Here is a 22576-nt window from a genome sequence, read left to right on the forward strand (position 1 = left end):
CATATTGAACACATTTCCATATATCACTGCCTTAATTTTGTTCAACCCCCTTTTTTTATACTTTTATATAAAAAAATCATACTCATTAATCAAATATTGTCCAATGCTAAATCAAAGCTTTAGTGTTTGATGTGTACTACAGAGGGTTGGGTAGAGAGTAGTGGTTGACAGCTGAATGTTTCTTTTTGTTCAAGTTAGTTTGTCGTGCCCAGTAGTGCATAAAAATCTCTTTAATTCAATCTGTCAGGGTTCTCTAGAGCTTTTTACCACTGTTTTCAAATATATTTATGTTTTTTCAATCTCTTTTTCTTGCAGTGTTTCTCTCTCATTTGCTATTTGGTTTGTGTACCTGGTAGAGCTAACCTGGTCTCATGTAACCATACTTATATTTGCAAAAAAAATTACATGGCTCTTATTATGTATTGTGGCAGTTTGGCAAAATAAACACTAGAGGCGTGTGACGAGGAGGTGGGGCCGGGCCGTGAGTGTGCATGACTAGCCCCCAATTGGGCTAATCAGCCGAGGAGAGGGATAAGGCTGAGCTGGATGCGGCAGTTCGGAAGAGAGAGAGAGAGCCCAACTGCCGTATGTGTTTATGTTTGTGTCTTTAAGTTTTCATTAAACATTATTTTGACTGTTTAGCCGGTTCCCGCCTCCTCCTTGCCCATTTTAAACCTTGTTACAAGACGCTACAACAAAATTATTTTACTCACTTATACATAAATAAGGAGTAAAACGGAAGATTATGGGGTCATAAGTTGCTGGGGTCAAGCTGCTGCTTTCCAACAAAAACATTGCTGAGCACATATTGCTGCCAAAGGGTGATCAACCAATTATTAAATCCAAGGGTTCACTTACACAGTACTGTGAATGTTTAATGGGACGTGTTCAATAAAGCATTGAAAGATTATAATTGTTTGTGTGTTGTTAGCTTAAGCATACTTGTGAGATCACATTTTATGACCAATTAATGTAGAAAACCATCTAATTCCAAAGAGTTCACATACTTTTTTTTTCTGCTGTATTGGATCAAACTGTCTACCAAATGCATGAATGTAAATTGTACAATATACACCCCTCTCTCTGTTTATTTATTTATGCCTTACATGTTTAAATAAATTCCTCAGATTTACTTTCAAAATAAGTGCAGAAAAAAAGAGTCAGTTTGGGCCTGGTTATCACTCTTAGCTTAGGCTGTACAATGATGCACTTCTTATTTAAAGGAGCATCTGGACTAGGGCTGAGCGTTATGGACCAAAAAGCATATCTCTGTATTTTTAGGCTAAATGGCGATACATGATATCTTGGTATTTTCTACGAAGTGGACTAAATGTTCAGTTGCAAGTCACATGTGAGATGGTAAATGAAGCTTGCAGCAGGCTTGGTTTCGGGGCAGAAGACTTTTAGGGCTGCGAAAGTTTTGCAGCCGAGACAAATAGTGTTCAATTTTGTGCGTTCTTCTGCAAATTTATTGAAGCGCCAATTGAAAACGATATGGTTTATCAAAATTCTGTGAATCAATTTTTGTCTTGAGTGCCTCTAGATGATGCAGACTAATTTCTGTGCAAATCAGAATAACAGTCTAGGAGGAGTTTGAAAATGTAGATTTTCAAAATAAGTTAAAATGGCAGACAGGAAGTTTGCTCGATCATGACACAATTGGTATCATTGTTCTCGGCATGAACCACCAAATCTATCAATACCAGTCTCATGACATTAGGCAAAAGCAGTCAAAAGCTATTAGCATTTTTAGAAATAGCATTTTTTTTTTTTTGTCCTAAAACCTTTTGAATCCCTTCAGAGTATGGTGCCAAAGACTCATTCCGAGTTTCGTTATGATACGCCAAGTCGTTCGTTAAATACAGCATTTTATGTCTATATTAAAAATGGCCGACATCCAAAATGGCTGATATTGTAATTGTCGGAAAAATTGTCATGACAGAAAATTACGTCATAGGGTGTAATCGAATAATCTTGAGCCAAGAAATAAGAGGAAAATGTAGTTTCCAGGACTCACGGTTCAGAAGTTTTTAACATAAACATGAGTGAAAATTTGGGCAGTTGGTGGCGCTAGACGGCTTGAGGTAGAGACGCCAAATTTACTGTGGAAATGGATCAGACTGTCGTCTATCAGTGTGCCAAATTTCATAACTTTCCCGTAAGCGGTTCTATGGGCTGCCATAGACTCAAGAGCGGAAAAAGAACAATAATAATAGGAACACTAATGAAAACAATAGGGGTCTTTCGCCACTTCGGGATTACCCTTATATATATATATATATATATATATATATATATATATATATATATATATATATATATATATATATATATACTGTGGTTTTTCTTTTTATTAACCAGATCTTCATCAGCAGTGTGAACCGGCGCTGTGTCTCCCTCCATGTTGCAGGAGAACTTGTGTGCGTGTGAGTGGGGTGGGGTCGGGTTTACGCACAGACGCAGAGGGAGAGTAAAGGCGGGGTTGTGCAGAAAGTGTGAGAGTGGAGAGATGCAAACATGGTATGGCTTTACGGAAGAAGCGAGATAAAATATATAGATATACCTTAAGTCGATACACTGCCCATCCTTAATCTGGACTGAGTGTTGCAATTGAACTCTAATCAGGCCACAGAACAGAGGTGATGTTTTACTGCTGGCCAGTAATCCAGCATCAAGCCTAATGAACCATGAGCTAAAACCAAGAACTACTGTTCTATTTCAGAGCATTTCTTTATCTTCAGCGCTTTCCTTATCTTTGAAGTGTACCTCATTTTCCCTTTTAATGAGCCTACCCTTTTTTCTCGCTCAATTTGTGTTCCAATTAAAATGTCTGTTCTCGGTACATCAAACATAGCATATATATCCATCCACAGTGCTGATTGCGTGACCCATAAACTGACATTCAGACTTTACTCTGAATCACATATGGACTGTCAGGTTTGTCAGTGTGCAAGGTTAGAGGAGGTCACTTCCTCGCTCTCATTTATATTATCACTCTTTCTCATATTATGCATTTTGCCGGAATGACAATTTTCAAGTGTTTTTTTTTATGTTTAGTGACTTAATGGATCTAAAACTGTGAGTTTTAAATCTTTTTTTTCTTAATCTAATTTGCCAGTATCAGCCTGTTGTAAATGATGATATTTTTATAGACTTTGATAATTATATTTAGATGGAATCTGCCTCCCCCTCTTGCTTTGCAATCTACAACACTGCAGAAAATAATTGCTTGAATTCCTGTGTGCTTGGATATTTTGCTGAGCTTTGTTTTTTGGAAAGAGGCATTTGCTTAGCAAGAGAACAGCAGAATAGTTTGTGCATGTTTATGATAAGTGTATGTCTTTGGTGGTATTTACATTTGGTCACTTCATGCTTTTTTACTGATTGGATTGCAATCTGATTGAATAAGCACACTCCATTTACACTTGGCCACATAAATGTGTCCCCACCAAACAGATATACTCTGTAAATCCGGTCTTCAATTCCCACATTGAGTTCACTTCTGTGATTTATACTAATGCCGGGCAGCGAATTTAAAAGATATGATTTATTATTTGTTTACAAGTGATTTTGCCCAGTGTGTGTGTTTGTCTGTGAGCGTGTATTTATCACTTTGTGGGGACCAAATGTCCCCATAAGGATAGTAAAACCCGAACTTTTTGACCTTGTGGGGACATTTTGTCGGTCCCCATGAGGAAAACAGCTTATAAATCATACTAAATTATGTTTTTTGAAAATGTAAAAATGCAGAAAGTTTTCTGTGAGGGTTAGGTTTAGGGGTAGGGTTAGGTTTAGGGGATAGAATATAAAGTTTGTACAGTATAAAAACCATTATGTCTATGGAAAGTCCCCATAAAACATGGAAACACAACATGTGTGTGTGTGTGTGTGTGTGTGTGTGTGTGTGTGTGTGTGCACACTGTGTATTTTTTCCCTCGGGCTTGTCATAGATAAAATACTGTATGTCCATGCACATCAGCTGCGCTTTCTGTCAGTTTGGTCAGCGATCTGCATCAAATAAATGAAGAAAAAAGTTCTGTTTCTGCATTGTGCATCCATTTCTTGATTTGTTATTATTTATGGCGCGACGACAACCCTATGCAGATTCTCTGTAGCATCCGTTACTGTGTGTTTCCCTATGTTGACGTAGCGCTGTTTGGGCGGACTAATGTTTATATATGTGGCTTGAACAGCCAGATGCATATACACTTGATAGAGTTACGAATGGAGTGCGTCTCAAACCAGAGGATTTATATCCATCTTGGAGGGCATTTACACTTGGTCTTTTCATGATTGGAAAGCAAGAGACCGAGTCTGTGGAAGACTCTCCTTAGTTTGATGAGGCGTGTTGCCTATAAGCTGGAGCACTGGCTGACTTCTACTTCCACAGGTTTTCAAAAATATCAAGGTGGTACATCAAGCTTGAAATGCTCCGATGGTAGGAACGGTCCTTATTACGGAATTTATGTATGGGTCAGGGGCAAAATATATTGTGTTTTTAACGTGTTATTTTTCAATATAATTAATCACACTAAATTTACATGCTAAATCGGCAGCCCTGCTTGCTGAACATTTTAGTGAAAAACATGTATATTTGTATGATGTATAACTGTTTTGTGAAAGCAAAAAAAAAAAAAATATCCCAGATGGCAACTCATGAAGTTGGTTGAGAGAATGTTTGGAGTTTGTATTTATTTTAAAAAAAAAATTGTCAGAACATAATTCCCATACTTCCATTTTTGTTATTTAATAGTCAAAATTGTATTTTAAAGGTGAGGTGTACTTTTGACTAGAAGTGTATGTTGACCGTTGTTTTTAATATCTCCACAATCTTTGTTTCATTTTCAATGCCCTTCCCCAGAGCACACCTGAGAGACCTGATATTATCAAAATGAATCTGTAATCACAGCATTTCCTTTCCCTGTTGGAACTAAATGCACGCAATCACGACAGATGTGAATTCAGTTCATTTTGTTGCTATTTACCGTATTGAAATGTGACATTTCTCGGGTCGGCATATTAATTCCCACATGAAACACGTGAACCACAAAACCATTTTACTAAGATGTGACCTTTTCTCTCCAAAGTCACAAACAGCATATCTCCATCTTTTGCATAACAGGAAAGTAACATTCTCCTTTAAGGGCATATGTGTGTTCACTTTAGAGAAAATTACCTGCCTCTTGTTTCTCATTGATGTAAGAAGTATTACACATTTGGGATAAGTTTGTGAGGCTGTAGGCAACATTTCGGAAATGTATGGCAGAACGATATGCCACTCCCTTGTATTGTCGTTGTCTCGCCTCTTCTGAGGTATGTCCTCCAGCCAGGTCCACAACTGGAGTTGGCAGGCATGAGAAGGGGCGTTATAACAGTCCCCATCTGGCAGCCTGTGATGGGACACACCTGTGGGTAAAAGAGCCTCATCACTGCTGCGTTTATAGATGGTGCGTGCCTCTCCTCAAGTAAAGCCATGTCATTTTTATTTGTATAGCGCTTTTCACCACACACATCTTTTCAAAGCAGCTTTACAGGAAATCCTGCATTAACAAAAACAAAAAATGAAACCGTAATATAATGTTTTACAGTGATCATTGTGCAGTTTGATTAAATATGATTGTAAAATGTGTAAAGAAAATAAATAATTAAATAATAATTGTTTTTAGAACCCCTGTGAGCAAGCTGAAGGCGACGGAGGAAGCATAGCGATATGAAGAATCCGCTGCCCCTTGCAACCTTCACATAGTCCCATTACACCGCCAGGCTGTCCTTTATTTTGGACACTTATTCCCCATGGACACTTTATTCCCCTTTTTGGACATTTTTGGTTGTTTTTTATTAAAAATAAATGCCTCTCCAAAGCCTGACGCCACACCCACTGTCTGTCACTTCCTCCCCCTGCTACAAATGTTTGATTACTTTGGCTTCCTGGAAAAAGAGCGCTGTCATGGATGAGACAGATTGGACATGGCGACCCTCTGATAAACAATCGGATTAGCAGCACATGCTCAGGCGAGCAGTGGAATAATCATAATGACATGGTTGAAAATGAATGCCAAAGCACAGAATGGAACTAATTTCAGCAATGTCGGCTTAACTGAAAATGTTCACGTTATTTTCTTTCTTTTGATTTTAATTTGGCCACTTCAGTATAACCAGACAAATGTGATCTCACTGTAAATTCAGCAACAGTAAGTTGAATGTTATTCAGCAGAAATCGGTCTGTGCTTACAGGAATTCAAATCACTGCCCCAAATGGACAAAATTGGAATTGGATTCTTGGCAAACTCGAATAAACCCCCCATGGGGAACTGGGGAAATCCAGGAAACTCAATATTAACCGAATATTAAAAATGGTTACCGTGCACATCCCTATTCAAAAGCAAATACTAATATGCGAAAACACTATTATTTAGCAAATTAAATATATGAATCTTTTACACAATAACATGTTGTTTTTAATGCTTTAGTAAACATTGTTCATATGATAATTAATTATTCAAGTAAACAGTCATTAATAATGAAGATGAATTTATGAATAATAATAAATAAGTTAATAGCAGTTAGTGGTTTTCTTTTTTCTTGTCAATATTGTTGTCTAATAATGCAGTTCTGTTAGACTGAAAAAAAAATATTTTGTCTCATAATTTGACATAACCACCTGTTTACATTACTGCCCTGCCAAGATGGCCATTTTGACCAAGAAATGTATTTGACAACTCATGTGTGCTGCTGCCGCATTCTGTAGAAAAACTCGTATTGTTATAGTTGGTTCCAAAATACTGCTAATTTTGACATCTCTAGCCAATTTTGATATGTTTTAGTTTTTCTATTATAAACTATTCACGTCATTGCAATATCAAACATTCAATTCTTTTCAGTAGTTTGCCTAGTGTTGATGTGGCACAGAGAACAGCAACAATGTTTCTTTCACAGAAAGGGAGCGCTCTAATTAGCGTGGCAATTGAGCGTTTGTTTGCATCATTCCCACCCCACGAGACAATGGAGGAGGCCCCCCACTTTCGGGATTTAGCGAATTGCACTCATCCTCACTCTGGGCTCACTAACGTTCAGAGCTGCGTTTCTAGGTCATGGGAGTCTTTTAGATATTTTAATATGCATCTGCTTTAAATTGAATTAATTGCACAACCGCAAATTCTGCACCTCTTTTCCATGTGATTTTCTGTTATAGTTTCTGTGTCACATTTGTGGTAGTTCTTGTTTTGATATTTATTTTTTTGTTTTGCTCATGCTATGTGGCATGTTCATCAGTTTTGTCTACCTCATGTTGGCTAGGGTGACTGTGGGACGGGCTGCGAATGAGCTAATGACTCCTGCTTGGGCCCCGTGGGGAGGGGTTATATTTGCTTGGCAAAGCTCCATTAGGACCTTGAGTGTAGATTGTTAGCAGGCAAAGGGGAAAAGGTTTGGGTAGAGGTGATGAAAGAGGAACTTGGAGCATAACAGGAATATTTGGTTAAGGCAAGGGTTGAGGGTTCTGGCCTAGATGTTTAATTGTGAGACCACTCGGAAAACAATTAGAGTGCCAGGAAGGTCTATTTTGTTGCTGTAGGGTGTATTTTTTTTCCAAGGCCACATTATGAATTTCCAGTTAGTTTATAATCAACATAATAATAGCGTCATCCAAATAATTAAACGTGATGGATTGAGTTCTCAACTCTTTCCTCACTGGATTCACATAATCCATGATATTGCTATATATATATATATATATATATATATATATATATATATATATATAAACAGTACACTGGGGGCCAGTGATATTCTTTCAAAATTATTATATATTTTAAACAGTGTACAATCCTTTTTAAAAAGGCTCAACCATTGACTTTATTCTCTTCCATATTCCACTTTGTTGCATTGAAGAAGGGATCCAAGTCATAATCAGAGAGTTGAGGGTAGGCTCTTTTGATTTAGGCCCATCCTAAACACTTTGTCATGCACATTTCAATGCCCCAGCAACCACAGGGAACACCCTTGCAACCACATAGCAACAGCCTGGCAAACACATTTTTCCACAGGCAAGCACCACTTCTTTTCACAATATGTACAAATCTTACAAGATCTGATTAATATGCTTTTATTGCCATAAACCACATATCACATTCATCTCAAATGAACTTATAATTATGAGCATACAGTATTAAAGGCCTAGCCACTAAATGTATAATGGAGTTTTAGATGATAGTAATGAAACTGTAATGCTGTGAAGAACTGATGCAAGCACAGTTGTGCTGTTCATATGACACTGTGCTGTGATCTCTGGTTGATTTAATTTACTAAAGCTGATTATGGAGTTTAATAAATGATTTGGGGAATGAGGATTAATTGACCAGTGCATACCAACATTCTTCTAATTATGACACTCGGAGATGAGTCAGATGAGGGTGATTAAAATTAGACTCCTTTTCCACCTATAATTGGAATTATTATCATTTTAATTTAGTTGTTATTTCTATTTTGTCTTAAATTTATCCTTTTTCATTTTGTTTAATTTTTGTAGTTTTGACTCTATGAATGTTTTCTAGTTTCAGTTTAGTTTTTATTATATGTAGTGTTTATTTTAGTTTTAAGAATTTAGGGCTGACAAAGTTAATGCATTGACTGATATTATTTGTATTTGTTTAACAGTGTTCAAATTTCTCAGGGCTTTGCAGCCCATCGCCAAGGTCAAACTGCTTATCAGTGAAACAGTACTCTTCATTTGATCCATTTCATAGTTTTAAGTATATAAAATATCAAAACTTGCCGCAGATTTGGCGCTCATTATTTTCACATGCAAATGAGCTTTTAATTAGCCGCAAATGTTTAACAGAAGTTTTGCCGGTAGTGGCAAACCTTTGGCAACAATGGACAATTTGCTGCAAGTTTGCCGAATCATTATCAGTGGTGAATTTGTGGATTTCCGTAAGCTAAAAACTCCAAGGAAACATTGGCAGTTGCATAGCAACATGCTTAAAACCCTGAGAACACCTTAGAAACTGTATAGCAACATGCTAAAAACATTCAGAAATGTGAGCAATTTCATAACAACATGCTTAAAACACCCAGAACACCACAGCAGCCTAGATTGCACACGCGTCTCAGAGATGTCTGTTTCAGATCTTTTAATCTGGAAAGCAACACAGTCTATTAACATCCCTAAAATCATTTTAACACATGTATTGTTTATGTCTTGTGGCTACATGTATAAATAGTGAGTATTTTAACGTTTACAGATTGTCTCCATTCACTTCCAGTGTAAGTGCCTTAATGTAACCCAGATTTTTATAAATGTTTTGCTTTTGTTGAAGAAAAGGAGGAGCAAGTCAAAATTTATTTTGTGGTAATCAATATTATAACACAAATGCTGTCGATTGAGCTTATCTTGTATTAAACCTGGAACATTTCTTTAAGAAAATGTAGTTTCTAATCTGGGCGCTGTCCAGTTATATATATATATAAGCCATCATGATCAGTTTTTATTGATGAAAATTTCCTCTTCTCATTTGTCAGGTAAAACAATATAACACCATACATCAGTTCATCTAAAGAGCAAGGGCCACCATTTTCCACACTTCACACTGTTGCTTACGGCAGTTGAACTTCTGTTCCTCTCGTTGTTGTCTTTTCTAGCGTAGCTCTAAACTCCTACTCATTATTTCACAGCGATGGGGAAATGAGATCAGCTCTGTGCAGCAGTATGTAAATGATTATCTCCATTATTAAAAGAATGAAACATCAAAGCCCTGGCATGTTAAAAATGCTAGGGTACATCTTATCTGAGTGTACGCAGTTCATTAGTATCTCTAGATGTTGCTTTAGAACTATAGGATTGTTACCAGAATCATTCTTGCTTTTGCCATTAAGCCAAGCAACAAAAAAAACGAATGAAAAAGTAGCCATTACACTATTGTTAGAAGGCTAACAAGTACTAGTACTCCATATTTTATCCTCCTACGCAACACTCTCAGATGACAGATGATAATGCCATTTTCTCCTCTGAGCTTTCAGCACCCTTGACCCAGAGTGGACCGCTTTGGCCTCTCTGGATAGTATGCATTGCAGTCTGTTTGGGCTTCTAGCTCAAAACTGTGGAGATGAAACATTTTAAAAAGGGGTTGTAGTGAAAGAGGTTGCACTTTGTGCATGGATTTGAGCTGGAAAAGGGTTTGCATTAGTTTGTTTTATTGCGCTTTGTTGAGTTGATGCTTAAAGGGATTATAGTTCACCCAATGTATTCTGTCATAATTTACTGCTTGATGAAGAGAGGTGTGCTAGTAGTTTTTTAAGCAATCAAACTGTTTGCTGTTTGGGATGCTCAAACAAACTGAGTAAAATTTTGGTAGCGTGCTACACTTTAGGGGGAAATCATCCTATGAACATGCTAAAAGCACTCAGAATAGGCTATAAACCATAAGCAGCATACACTCAGAACATCTTAGTAGAATAGCATTATATGCTAAAAAACAAAACACATTAACACATTAGCAGCATAGCAATATATGCTTAAAAAACACAGAGAACACTTAGCATAGCCATTTATGCTAAACATGAACATTTTCACAGCATAGTATATGCTAATAAAATCATAGAGTGCAATATGCTAAAAACATTCAGAACACCTTAGTAGCAGAGCAATACGGTAAACACAGTGAGAACATCCTTGCAGCATATATGCTAAAAATAAACATGAACACCTTAGCAGCAGAGCAATATGCTAAAAACACTCAGAACACCTTAGTAGCATAGCAGTATGCTAACACACACACACACACACACACACACACACACACACACACACACACACACACACACACACACAAACACTGAGAATACCAAAGCTACTGCTTAACAACATGTTAAAACATTCAGGAAATCTTAGCAGCATAGTAATATATGTTAAAAACATGAACACCCATATCAAAATATGATAAAAACACTCAGAACACCCCAGCAACTGCTTACCAACATGCTGAAAACACTTAGAACACCTTTGCATCATAGCAATATATTTTAAAAACATTAACACCCATAGGCCTATAGCAATATGCTAAAAAAAAACTCCCAGAACAGGTTAGCAGCTGCATACATGCATACTAAAAACACTCAGAACATATGATCAGTTACATTGCATTTGCAAAATGCAAAAAGTAATTTGGTTTTACTTAGGCCTTTACAGTTGTTTCTGCATACTGTATTAAGCTGGGATAGAAGAACATATTTTAACATTGAAAAAATTAAACACTTCCCTTATTTAACATTCTTCATAATTGTTTTTGAGTACTTTATCTCAAAGTTGTTGATTTGACTGAATAGTTTCTTTACTGAAAATGTCTTACTCTTCTCTGCAGGGCCTTATACACATATGAAGACGACAGTAATGATTTGATCCTGACTGCCTCAGGAGGTAGGCAAAATCTCAACATACTTCCTATCCAAATATAGATGATCTAATAATAACCAACATTAATCTAGTCATGCACAAGCAATAACACATTCAGTTGTGACTGATGATATTCATGCATTGTTGAAGTACCATGATTTTGTTGGAGAATGACACTATGATTATATAATGACAGAGGCCAAACGCATTAAATGTGATATTAACACTGTTGGTTTGGAGCGCAGACAAAGGTGTTTATCATTTGCACCATATCTCAATATCCATAAAACTCAATAGACTGTAACACTTACAGATTCAAAACCAAGCCATCAGTAACCAAAATAGTTACTGTTAAGGGTTTTTTACTTGGTACACGGTCACGGAGTTAATTTTCAACAGGAACAGTGGCATGCTAGGATTTCTGCCGTTTGTGGCATTTCAAGAATCCTGCTGATGTGCACACACCGCACAAGATACAAATTATTTTATCTCTTCGTAGCCACCATGTGCCATTGACTTATTAGAGGAGTTTTTTTTTCATAACAAAACAACCAGCATTTAGCTTTTATGTTGTTAGTTCAGAATAATCTGAAATCGCTCCTGTTTCCTTATATAGTGCACTATGTGGCGTTTACTATATAGGGAATAGGGAATAAGTGAACACGTAAGTCATTTCGGACACAGAAAATGCCTGCCTACCAATCCTGTAAATTAGGCAGAGTTCTATTAATCATGGTTTAATAGAAAAACTTATTTACTAGAGAAATAGCAGATTTTATGAAGAAATAAATGCAGTTTTTTTTTTTAAATCGCATACTGTGTAAAACATAATTTACTTTATTTGCATGTTCCGCCCCCGGACATACGGGTATAAAGGGAAGCGGGCGTGCGTCTGTCAGTCAGATTTTGGCAGCAGCAAGCAGAGTCTCACTACTGTTCCACTCACCTCTATCAGAGCATTGCTGTTGGATCTACGGCACGTTACAAGTGGCTTTCTCCCTCTCTGGACGCTGTGCAGTCCACACCCCTAGGCGCTTCAACAGCGCTTCTGTAAAAGAGTGTATACCTCTAAAAGAGAAGTATCTTTCCCCTCTAAAAGAGAGAATTTTCATTCACAAAAGAGCAATACACAGGAGGCGTTGAACGTCCTATTCAGGACGCGTCTTTTTAAAGATGCCGCCACCTGGCAGGATTGTCCGGTACTCCCCTCTAAGGCCTGTAGGATGGCATCATCGCTGACTTCGAAAGCCTACAGTGCCACTGGACAGGCCGCCTCCACTCTGCGTGCCATGGCTCTCCTGCAAGTCCACCATGCCAAGGCACTTAAAGATCTGCACTTGGGTAGTCCTGACCCCGACGTGCTGCAGGAACTGCACTCTGCCACCGACCTCGCTCTCAGAGCCATGATGGCCACGTGGTCCAGTAACGTCACCTATGACTGAACATGGTCGAGATGCACGACGTTGACAAGGCTCACTTTCTAAATGCCCCCGTATCCCAGCTTGGCCTCTTTGGCTACACCGTCGACAACTTCGCCCAGCAGTCTTCGGCGGTAAGGAAAAAGGAAGCGATCTCGCACATCATGCTGCAGTGCCACACCAGCACGGTCCGACCCCCGTCTGCCCGCCGAGGGCGACCTTCTGCATCCAAGCAACAGGCAGCTCCGCCTCAAGCTCTCAGCCCCAGTGTCGAGCACCTCGCAGGTGGCACATGCCCCACGTCTCCAGGACTTCCTCTAGGACCTGGAAGGCTCCTAAGCACTCATGAGACGGAAGACCCAGAGAGTCAGACGTTCGCTCCGGAGCTGGTACCAAGACCACTCCGTCACCCGCTGGAGGGCCGGTAGGAAAATCCTTGTTTTCCCACATTGTTAATAAAAGAGTGATTTCCTCACTTCCTGGGTCATCTAGCTGGTGTGCGCCATTCTGACGGCACCAAAAACCACAATCCCGGCTCCCCGGACACAGTTACTTCGCCTCCGTACTGCCCATCCCCGGCCGACGCTGACGAGTTCTGAGGACATCTTCACAGGACCTCCTCCTCAGTCTCTAACCCGCCCCCTGCCGGGTGCACAGAGGAAGGTAAGTGCTTTGAGTCTTTTCTCAGCACCCAACCCTCGGGACACACTTTTGCCTCCCAACGTGTTATTACCTGCTCCCCCCGCTGCAAAGCCCCACCCGGTACATCAATAATGATCGTCCCCTTAGTGCCCCTCGCACGGAGCATGGACGCATGGCTTACACTGTCCAACCAGTCGCGCTGGTTGACCAGGACCATCTGACTTGGTTACGTGATTCAATTCACCAGGCTCCTGCCTCGTTTCAACTGTATTCGCTCCATTTCGATGCGTGGCAAAAATGCCAGCTGATGGCTGCATGGCCCCATGGTGTTTATACTTGCGTGCTATTGTTTGTATAGATGAACGTTTTACCTTCAGGCATTTGGATGAATCAGACTTGTGAACGTCCACAATAATTTTTCTGAGGTCTTGTCTGATTTCTTTTGATTTTCCCATGATGTCAAGCAACGAAGTTTGAAGATAAGCCTTAAAATACATCCACAGATGCACCTCCAATTCAGTGCACCTCAATCAGAAGCTAATTGTCTAAAAGCTTGATATAATTTTATAGAATTTTCCAAGCTGCTTAAAGGCACAGTTAAATTAGTGAATGTAAACTTGTGACCCACTGGAATTGTGATATAGTCAATTAAAAGTGAAACAATCTCTGTGTAAGCAATTGTTGCAAAAATTACTCATATCATGCACAAAGTAGATGTCCTAAACGACTTGCCAAAACTATAGTTTGATAATATTAAATCTGTGGAGTGGTTAAAAATTTTGTTTTAATGACTTCAACCAAAGTGTATGTAGAAATCTGTCTGTCTGTGGAACAGTGGTTTATTGTGACTAATATTATTAATAAACTTTTTAACTGTTGTTTAACTTCAGGTGTTGAAAACTTACTCATATTGTGATTTTGTATTTTAATACCTGATTAAATGTAATACTTTTGCAATACCAGAATTTTTAAATATGTTACATGGTGGAAGAATTGTTTATTGTGACTAATAATATTTATTATATATTATTTATATAATTTAATTGACCCAAAAATAGATAAGCAAAAGTGATGTGCTGGTACAAGTGAGCATATATCTGCTATTTTATAACAGATTTAGACATTAACTATTCTAGCCATAACTATTTATTTTTATTTTTTAATTGGTGTCATTTAAAATAAAAAAAACAACAACTGGAATAGTGTATTTTAATATAATTTTTTACAACATTGCTGTGTTGTTAAAATGTATAATGCATAGTTTTAAAAAAAATAGTTTTTCATTAAGATTAGTTTAAGGTATGTTAGGTTTATGTACCTTAAAGTGTCATAATTTCCATACACTCCAGCTATCTCCAGAGATCAGTATCTTTCTGAGCTTTTAAACCCTGATTGGCACAGCTGTAGCTCTCTCGAGAATCAGCATATCGTGTAGCCAGCAGACAAGGTGATTAAATAGGCATCTGAAACTGAGAAGTTAAGACCCATGGGTTTTGAGTTATATTATAGTATAGTTCACCCAAAAATGAAATTTCTGTCATCATTTACTCACACTCAGCAAGGCTTTACTGCAGTCACCATTCACTTTCAATATATGGAGAAAAAATAGATGCAATGATAGTAAGTTCCCCTTCTGTCGCTCTCTCCACGTTGTGTCAAAGAAGCGACACTAGGGGTCTCTCTTGAGTGCCGATATTCACCTCTGACCTATTGAAAAGGGCCAATGAGAGTTGGCAGTCAGTATTTGCATACCCCGCCCCCGCATACGGGTATTTAAGCGGGGCAAATACGGAAGTTTAGTTAGAAAATTTCTTCGGAGCCGATGGTCTGATTGCAGTCTGCTGCGAGAATACACACCCTGAACGTTCCTGTATCTCTGACGATCTGCTTGCTGTTGGATCTGACGGCGCACAACAGCAGCTTTCTCTGTACTTTGCATGGCGTCTTTTTCAAGATGCCTTTCCGCCCCTGTGTCATTCCTGGATGCGGTAGAAGCCTCTCCGCTTCAGACGGCCACAGGCGCTGTCTCGTGTGTTTGGGCCGCGATCACAGCGAGGCGGCATCTGTGGATGGTTCATGTTCTCACTGCAAGAACATGACCATGACCACGTTGCGGTCGCAGCTTGCTTTCAACAGAAGGCAAGCCACCCCAGCTGCACCCCGCATTGCTCCTTCTTCCCATGGGATTGAGGACGATACGGTTGGCGCTGGGGGCGATTTGGGGGCGGCAGCGGGTGCAGTTTCGCCGGGTAGCCCCCCGCGAACCTCCCGTTCCCGACACGCTCGCTGGTCCCCGTCCATGCTCGCGGCGATAGCGGCTCGCCTCACGGCCTGGCCGTCTATCCTCCCGAGTCCGAAGTGGATGAGCTCGCCGCTGCATCGGAGAGTGCGGTGTCTGATGCCGAGGACTCCCCTGGACTGCTGCCTTCGGGCCAGCAGGCCCAGGCTGAGGCCGACGCTCAGATGTCCGACATGCTTTCCCGGGCCGCCGTGAGCGTGGGGTTGGATTAGAACCCTCCATCCTCCCCACAGCCTTCACGGTTGGATGATTGGTTCCTTGGGGCAGCGCGCCGTTCGCGGCCTCGCATCCCCCCCGGTCCCGTTTTTCCCGGAGGTGCATGATGAGCTGACATCTACGTGGAGAGCCCCGCTCTCCGCTCGTCTAGGTGCCACCCGCTCCACTCTCTCCACCCTCGATGGCGGAGAGCGCGATTACGGCGCGATTCCCCAGGTCGATAGGGCAGTTGCGTACCATCTATGCCCCGGTAGCCCTACCTCCTGACGCGGTCGCCCCGTACTCCCATCCAAGCCCTGTAGGACAACATCCTCGCTCAACGCGAAGGCCTACAGTGCGGCTGGACACGCTGCCTCCGCCCTGCATGCGATGGCCCTCCTGCAAGTCCACCAGGCCAAAGCTCTCAGAAACATGCACAGGGTGGACCTGATCCTGATGTGCTGCAGGAACTGCGCTCAGCGACCGACCTCGCCCTGAGAGCGACGAAGACCACAGCGCAGGCACTCGAACAGACGATGTCCACCCTAGTAGTCCAGGAACGCCATCTTTGGCTCAATCTGGTCGAGATGCGTGAGGCTGATAAGAATCGCTTCCTGGACGCACCTGTCTCCCAGATTGGCCTTTTCGGTGACACCGTCGAGGACTTCGCCCAACAGTTCTCCGCGGTGAAGAAGCAGACGGAGGCCATCTCCCACATCATGCCCCACTGCAGACCTACCGCTATGGGCCCTGCCCCGTCTGCCCGCCGAGGGCGTCCCCCTGCGAAGAAACCAGCTCCTGCTCCGCCTCAACCCGGGCCCAGCTCTCAGCCCCAGCGTCGAGCACTCCGAGGCGGCAAGATGCCCCTGTCTCACGAACCCCCTCTAGGACCCGGAAGGCTCCCAAGCGTTCCTGAGACAGCCGACCCAGAGCCGAAGACGTTAGCTCCGGAGGTGGTAAGATTGCTCCGTCCCCTGGTGGAGGGCCGGGAGGACAATCCTTTGTTTTTTCATTTGCCACACCCCCTGACGGGGGCTGTGGTACCCACATTCTCAATAAAAGAGCTATTTCCTTTGCCTCTGGGTCACCTGGCCCGCAAATGCCGTTCTCACGGCAATCTGCTTTCAGATCACGACAGTCCCGGTACACCGGACGCGGCGATCCCGCCTTCCGCTTGCCCTCGACTGCCCCCCGGCTGGCCGGTTCAGATGAGTCCAGAGGATGCCAGCATCAGACCTCCTCAGTCACGAACCCGCCCCCTGCCGGGTGCGCGGAGCAAGGTAAGTGACAGCACGTCTCACGAGCAAGCGTGCTCAGTTGGTGCTGGACTGCCTCGCTTCATTCAAGCCAGGCACAGTGGTCCCTCTAAAACTTTTCCAGAGGCTCCTGGGGCATATGGCGTCCTCCGCTGGGGTTGATGCATATGAGACCACTCCAGCACTGGCTCCAGACTTGAGTCCCGAGACAAGCATGGCACCACGGCACGCATCGGGTAAGAATCACCCCCACCTGCCTCAAAACACTCCGACCCTGGACAGACCTCAGCTTTTTACGGGCAGGAGTGCCCCTGCAGCTGGTGTCCCGACGCGTTCTGGTCACAACCGACGCCTCCCGGTCCGGGTGGGGTGCCGTGTGCAGTGGGCACGCAGCAGCGGGCCATTGGAAAGGGGCCCCGCTGCGTTGGCACATCAACTGCCTGGAGTTGCTGACCGTCCTTCTTGCTGTCAGGAAGTTCCTCCCGTTAGTTCGGGACAAACAAGTCCTCGTGAGATCGGACAGCACCGCGGTGGTGGCGTACATAAATCGCCAAGGCGGCGTACGCTCCCACCAAATGTCACAACTCACCCGCAGTCTCCTCCTATGGAGCCAGCAGCGACTCAGGTCGTTGTGTGCCACTCACATCCCCGGCAAGCTCAACGTCGTAGCAGACGTGCTATCACGACAATGCCTGCCCGGCGGGGAGTGGAGGCTTCACCCCCAGTCGGTCCAGCTGATTTGGGAACGGTTTGGCAAGGCCCAGGTAGACCTGTTTGCCGCCCAGGAAACCTCCCACTGCCCGCTCTGGTACGTCCTAACAGAGGCTCCCTCAGGACAGACAGCTGGCACACAGCTGGCCCTCGGGCCGCGCAAGCACGCATTTCCCCAGTGAGCCTTCTTGCACCGGTGCTGTGCAAGGTCAGGGAGGACGAGGAGCAAGTCACGCTGGTGGCCCCCTACTGGCCCACTCGGACTTGGTTCTCGGAACTCAGGCTCCTCGCGACAGCTCCTCCCTGGCTGAATTCCTCTGAGAAAGGATCTCCTCTCTCAGGGACGGGCACGCTCTGGCACCCGCGCCAGACCTCTGGAACCTCCACGTCTGGTCCCTGGACGGACGCGGAAGAGCTAGCCGGCTTACCGCGACCGCTATGAATACAATTAACCAAGCCAGAGCCCCTCTACCAGGCACCTTTACGCCCTAAAGTGGCGCTTTGTTCGCAGGTGCTCTTCCCGAGCTGAAGACCACAGAGATGCTCGATTAGGTCAGTGCTTCTGTTCCTACAGGAGAGGCTGGACAGGAGGCTGTCCCCGTCCACCCCCAAGGTGTATGTTGCCGCTATTGCCGCCCACCACGATCCTGTAGACGGCAAATCTCTGGGTAAGCACGACCTGATCCTCAGGTTCCTGAGAGGCGCCCGGAGGTTGAATCCCTCCCGGCCAGGCCTAGTTCCCTCCTGGGATCTCTCGGTAGTCTTGGCAGGACTCCAGAGACCTCCCTTCGAGCCGCTTGAATCAGTTGGACACAGGGTCCTCTCCCTTAAGACGGCCCTGCTGATCGCGCTCGCCTCTATCAAGAGGGTCGGGGACCTGCAAGCGTTCTCTGTCAGTGACACTTGCCTGGAGTTCGGTCCGGCAGATACGTCTGTGATCCTAAGACCGCGACCGGGCTATGTGCCCAAGGTTCCTACCACACCGTTCCAAGATCAGGTAGTGAACCTGCAGCCCTTTCATTGCTAGGTCCAGTGTGTGCCCTGCGCATTTACCTGGACCGCTCACAGAGCACCAGACGCTCTGAGCAGCTCTTTGTCTGCTTTGGGGACGGCAGAAAGGGAATGCCGTCTCCAAACAGAGGCTCGCCCACTGGGTTGTTGACGCCATCACACTGGCTTATCACACCCAGGCCGTGCCCCTACCCTTGCGGGTCCGAGCTCACTCAACAAGGGATGTAGCGTCCTCGTGGGTACTGGCCAGGGGCACCTCCCTAGCAGACATCTGCAGAGCCGCGGGTTGGGCAACACCCAACACCTTCGCGAGGTTTTACAACCTCCGCGTTGAGTCGGTTGCGTCTCGTGTTTTGTCAGGTCCGAGCCCGTAGAACTCGGTAACACGTAGACCGACCGGCCGGCTGGATTGCTTGCGCCCAGCGCCCTTTTCCTGACGTCAAGGTAAAGTAGTGCGCCTTCTTCCCAGGGTGCCCCACTCCGAGTCGGGCCCCTGGTGGATTCCTCCCCAGCCCTCCGGGTCCGCGGTTCAGTGGAGGAACTCGCCGACCCAAGCCACTGCGGGTACCCTAATGGCTACCCTGTACTGGTATAGGTGCTCCACAGGTAAGGCCTCCTGCTCGGACTCCCCCTGTGTGTAACTCCACGGTTCTGTCCCCTACGAGCGGACCCCGTGTCTCCCTTAGGCAGTTACAGCTGCCTCGGTCGCCGTGCTGTAGCAACTCCCCCCTTTCGAGGCTGGATCTACCACCGCACCATACTTTCCACATGAGCTCTAAGACAGCCGTGTGACGTGTCTACCACTTTTCCTCCCCAAGAAAAAGGGCAGGTGTGGTCTCCGCAGGGTCTGGGATAAGACCCCCTTCCCTATATGCGTGTAAGGGCCCCGGCCGTGATTGCTCTATGCGAGAAACATAGAGAGAAAAGAGGCCCAGCCAGGCTGGCCCGTTCCCATGTTGGCAAACATCGCCTTGTTCCCCTCCCAGGGTAACCAAAAGGATTCCGATGTTCTTATGGGGCATTGGGGAAGGGTACGTGCAGCCAGGTACGGACAATGCGTGGCACTGAATCGTCGGTTCACGTACACGGTTCAATATTGGAATGGGTCCCCTAGTGTCGCTTCTCCGACACAACGTGGAGAGAGCGACAGAAGGGGAACGTTTGGTTACGTATGTAACCTCCGTTCCCCGAGGGAGGGAACGACACGTTGTGTCTTTCCTCCGCCATGTCGCTGAACCGAGCCACTGTTGTGGCCGGACCATTTCCGGCTCCTCAGAAAAATCCTGACTAAACTTCCGTATTTGCCCCGCTTAAATACCCGTATGCGGGGCGGGTATGCAAATACTGACTGCCAACTCTCATTGGCCCTTTTCAATAGGTCAGAGGTGAATATCGGCGCCAAGAGAGACCCCTAGTGTCGCTTCTCCGACACAACGTGTCGTTCCCTCCCTCGGGGAACGGAGGTTACATACGTAACCAAACGTTTTGTGTTTCACAGAATAAAGGAAGCCATGAGGGTGAGTTAATGCTGACAGAATGTTCATTTTTGTGAGAACTATCCCTGTAACTATTAAATCAAAGAATAAATACTTAATATTGAAAATAAAATATAACATGTTTGATTGTTCTTTATGTATGAAATGTGTGATTTGTGTGTTTGACAGATGGTGGGCTGGCAGAGATTGCAGTTACCTTCGATAACACCCGTATCATGTATGGTTTTTGCAGCCTGAAGGAGCCCACGGCAGCTCTGCCCCGTTACATCCTCATCAACTGGGTGAGTTCACGTCACAACTACTCAGTGACATTGCCATTTTGCAAGCCGTTAGCAAAAACACTTAGAAGCTCTAGAGGTCAACAAAGACAGAGTAGTCAATGTAACTTCATAGACTATAGACTTACATGAGACCTCAGTGACACTCTTAAAGGGATAGTTCACCCAAAAATTAAATATGCTATTACAGTATGTCTACTTAGAAGTAACGATGTCAGATTCTTGAAAATACATTTCTTCAGTTGAATCAGGGTGAGTAAATAATGACAGAATTAAAGTCTTACTATTAATATGCTAAAACAAATATATAAAACATTAAAGTAATGCACAGTGTTATACAAAAATATACAGAAAATGTGTATGAAATGTCCATGATTAGATTAGAAGATTGTGCTGTAACTGTGCTGCTTGTACATATAATGTGCAAATATATTAGCTATTGGCCTGAAGGCTTTTTGTTATTTAGAGATGAGTTGTTGAGAGAATTATTGGATAATTTTGCTCAGAATAAATAATAACCATCCAAAAAGCCTCCAGACATGATATAATAGTACATACAGTGGCAATAAAATGTATGTGAACCCTTTGGAAATACCTGTATTTATGTATACATTTGTCTTAAAATCTAGTTTGAAATTCATCTAAGTTACAATAATGAACAAACACATTCTGTTTTAACTAATAACACAAATTATTGAATTGTTCTTGTACATATTGATTACATCATTCAAACATTCACAGTGGAGGTTGGAAAAAGTATGTGAACCCCATAGACTAATTACGTCAACAATAGCTAATTAGAGTTAGGAGTTGGCAAACCTGGCATCCAGTTAATGAAACGAAATTGGAGGTGTGGGTTAGAGCTACTTTGACTTATAAAAAGCACTCAAAACATTTTGAGTTTGCTGTTCACAAGAAGCATCTGCTGATGTGGACCATGTCTCCCAAAAAAAAAAAAAAAAAGATCTCAGAAGACCTACGATATAGAATTGTTGCTAAGCTTATAGCTGGAAAGGGTTACAAAGTTATCTCCAAGAGCTACGATATTCATCTGTCAAGGACACAGTTAGACAAATTGTCTATAAATGGAGATGATTTAGTACTGTGGTTACTTTTGGGCAATTCCAATATTACAGACGTGACATTTGCAGGGAAAACATCAAATTTAAAATCACAAATAAAGTACTCATGATCAGTATATTGACCCATTTGAATGAATAATCATAGATACTTACAGATGGAGTCCAGACATCAGAAATTGTTCAGTCAAAACAGTTTCCTTCTACTTTAGATTGGGAAATTAACTTGCATTACGAACGTGACTAAAATAGATTTGAGTTGTTGGGAGACCGCACACTTTTTAAAAATTCTGTGAAATGAAAATCACAATCCAAAAATATTACTAGCCACAAAATATAGGAGAGTTAGCACTCCTAAGAACTTGTCATTTTTTTTTAATGAATTGATTTCACACAAATGGGGAAAACCGTCGTTACAGGCGTGACATCTCATCGTTATGCACGTGACAGTTGCGAAAGCAGCACGTACATGATGAGGGGAAACCATCCAAAATGCTAAAGCGTGTAGACTTTGACCTCTGAGACATATGTATGATATCTATCAAGGCTGCATAATTGATTGTACCAAGACTGAAATTGCGATTTAGTCTTGCTCGGATATTAAGCCGCGAAAGGCTGCGTATTAAAGTCTGCATTGACCGCTTCAGACAGCACTGAGCGAGCGAGTGATTTCCTGGTGGGAGTGAAGTATAATCAGAATATGCAGAGTAATGCAGCAATATTAGATAATGTTGATTAAATTACTATTCAAATCACACAGATTGTCAAAATAGTCCCTTCCCAAATGCTGGATATAAATGCA

General features: G+C 43.0%; 1 protein-coding gene across 4 annotated transcripts in view; it reads left to right on the forward strand.

Annotated features, from left to right (window-relative positions):
• The window catches only part of dbn1 (drebrin 1), a 115091-nt gene that overhangs the window by 60837 nt on the left and 31678 nt on the right, over window positions 1-22576 (forward strand). For all 4 annotated transcript variants that reach the window (XM_052105050.1, XM_052105052.1, XM_052105053.1 and 1 more), the window contains exons 2-3: window positions 11358-11413; window positions 20586-20698. In XM_052105050.1, coding sequence (XP_051961010.1) covers window positions 11358-11413; window positions 20586-20698 — 169 coding nt within the window. The remainder of the gene's footprint in view (window positions 1-11357; window positions 11414-20585; window positions 20699-22576) is intronic.

This window comes from Xyrauchen texanus, chromosome 34 (assembly GCF_025860055.1).
Source record: "Xyrauchen texanus isolate HMW12.3.18 chromosome 34, RBS_HiC_50CHRs, whole genome shotgun sequence".
NCBI classification, from domain to species: Eukaryota; Metazoa; Chordata; class Actinopteri; order Cypriniformes; family Catostomidae; genus Xyrauchen; species Xyrauchen texanus.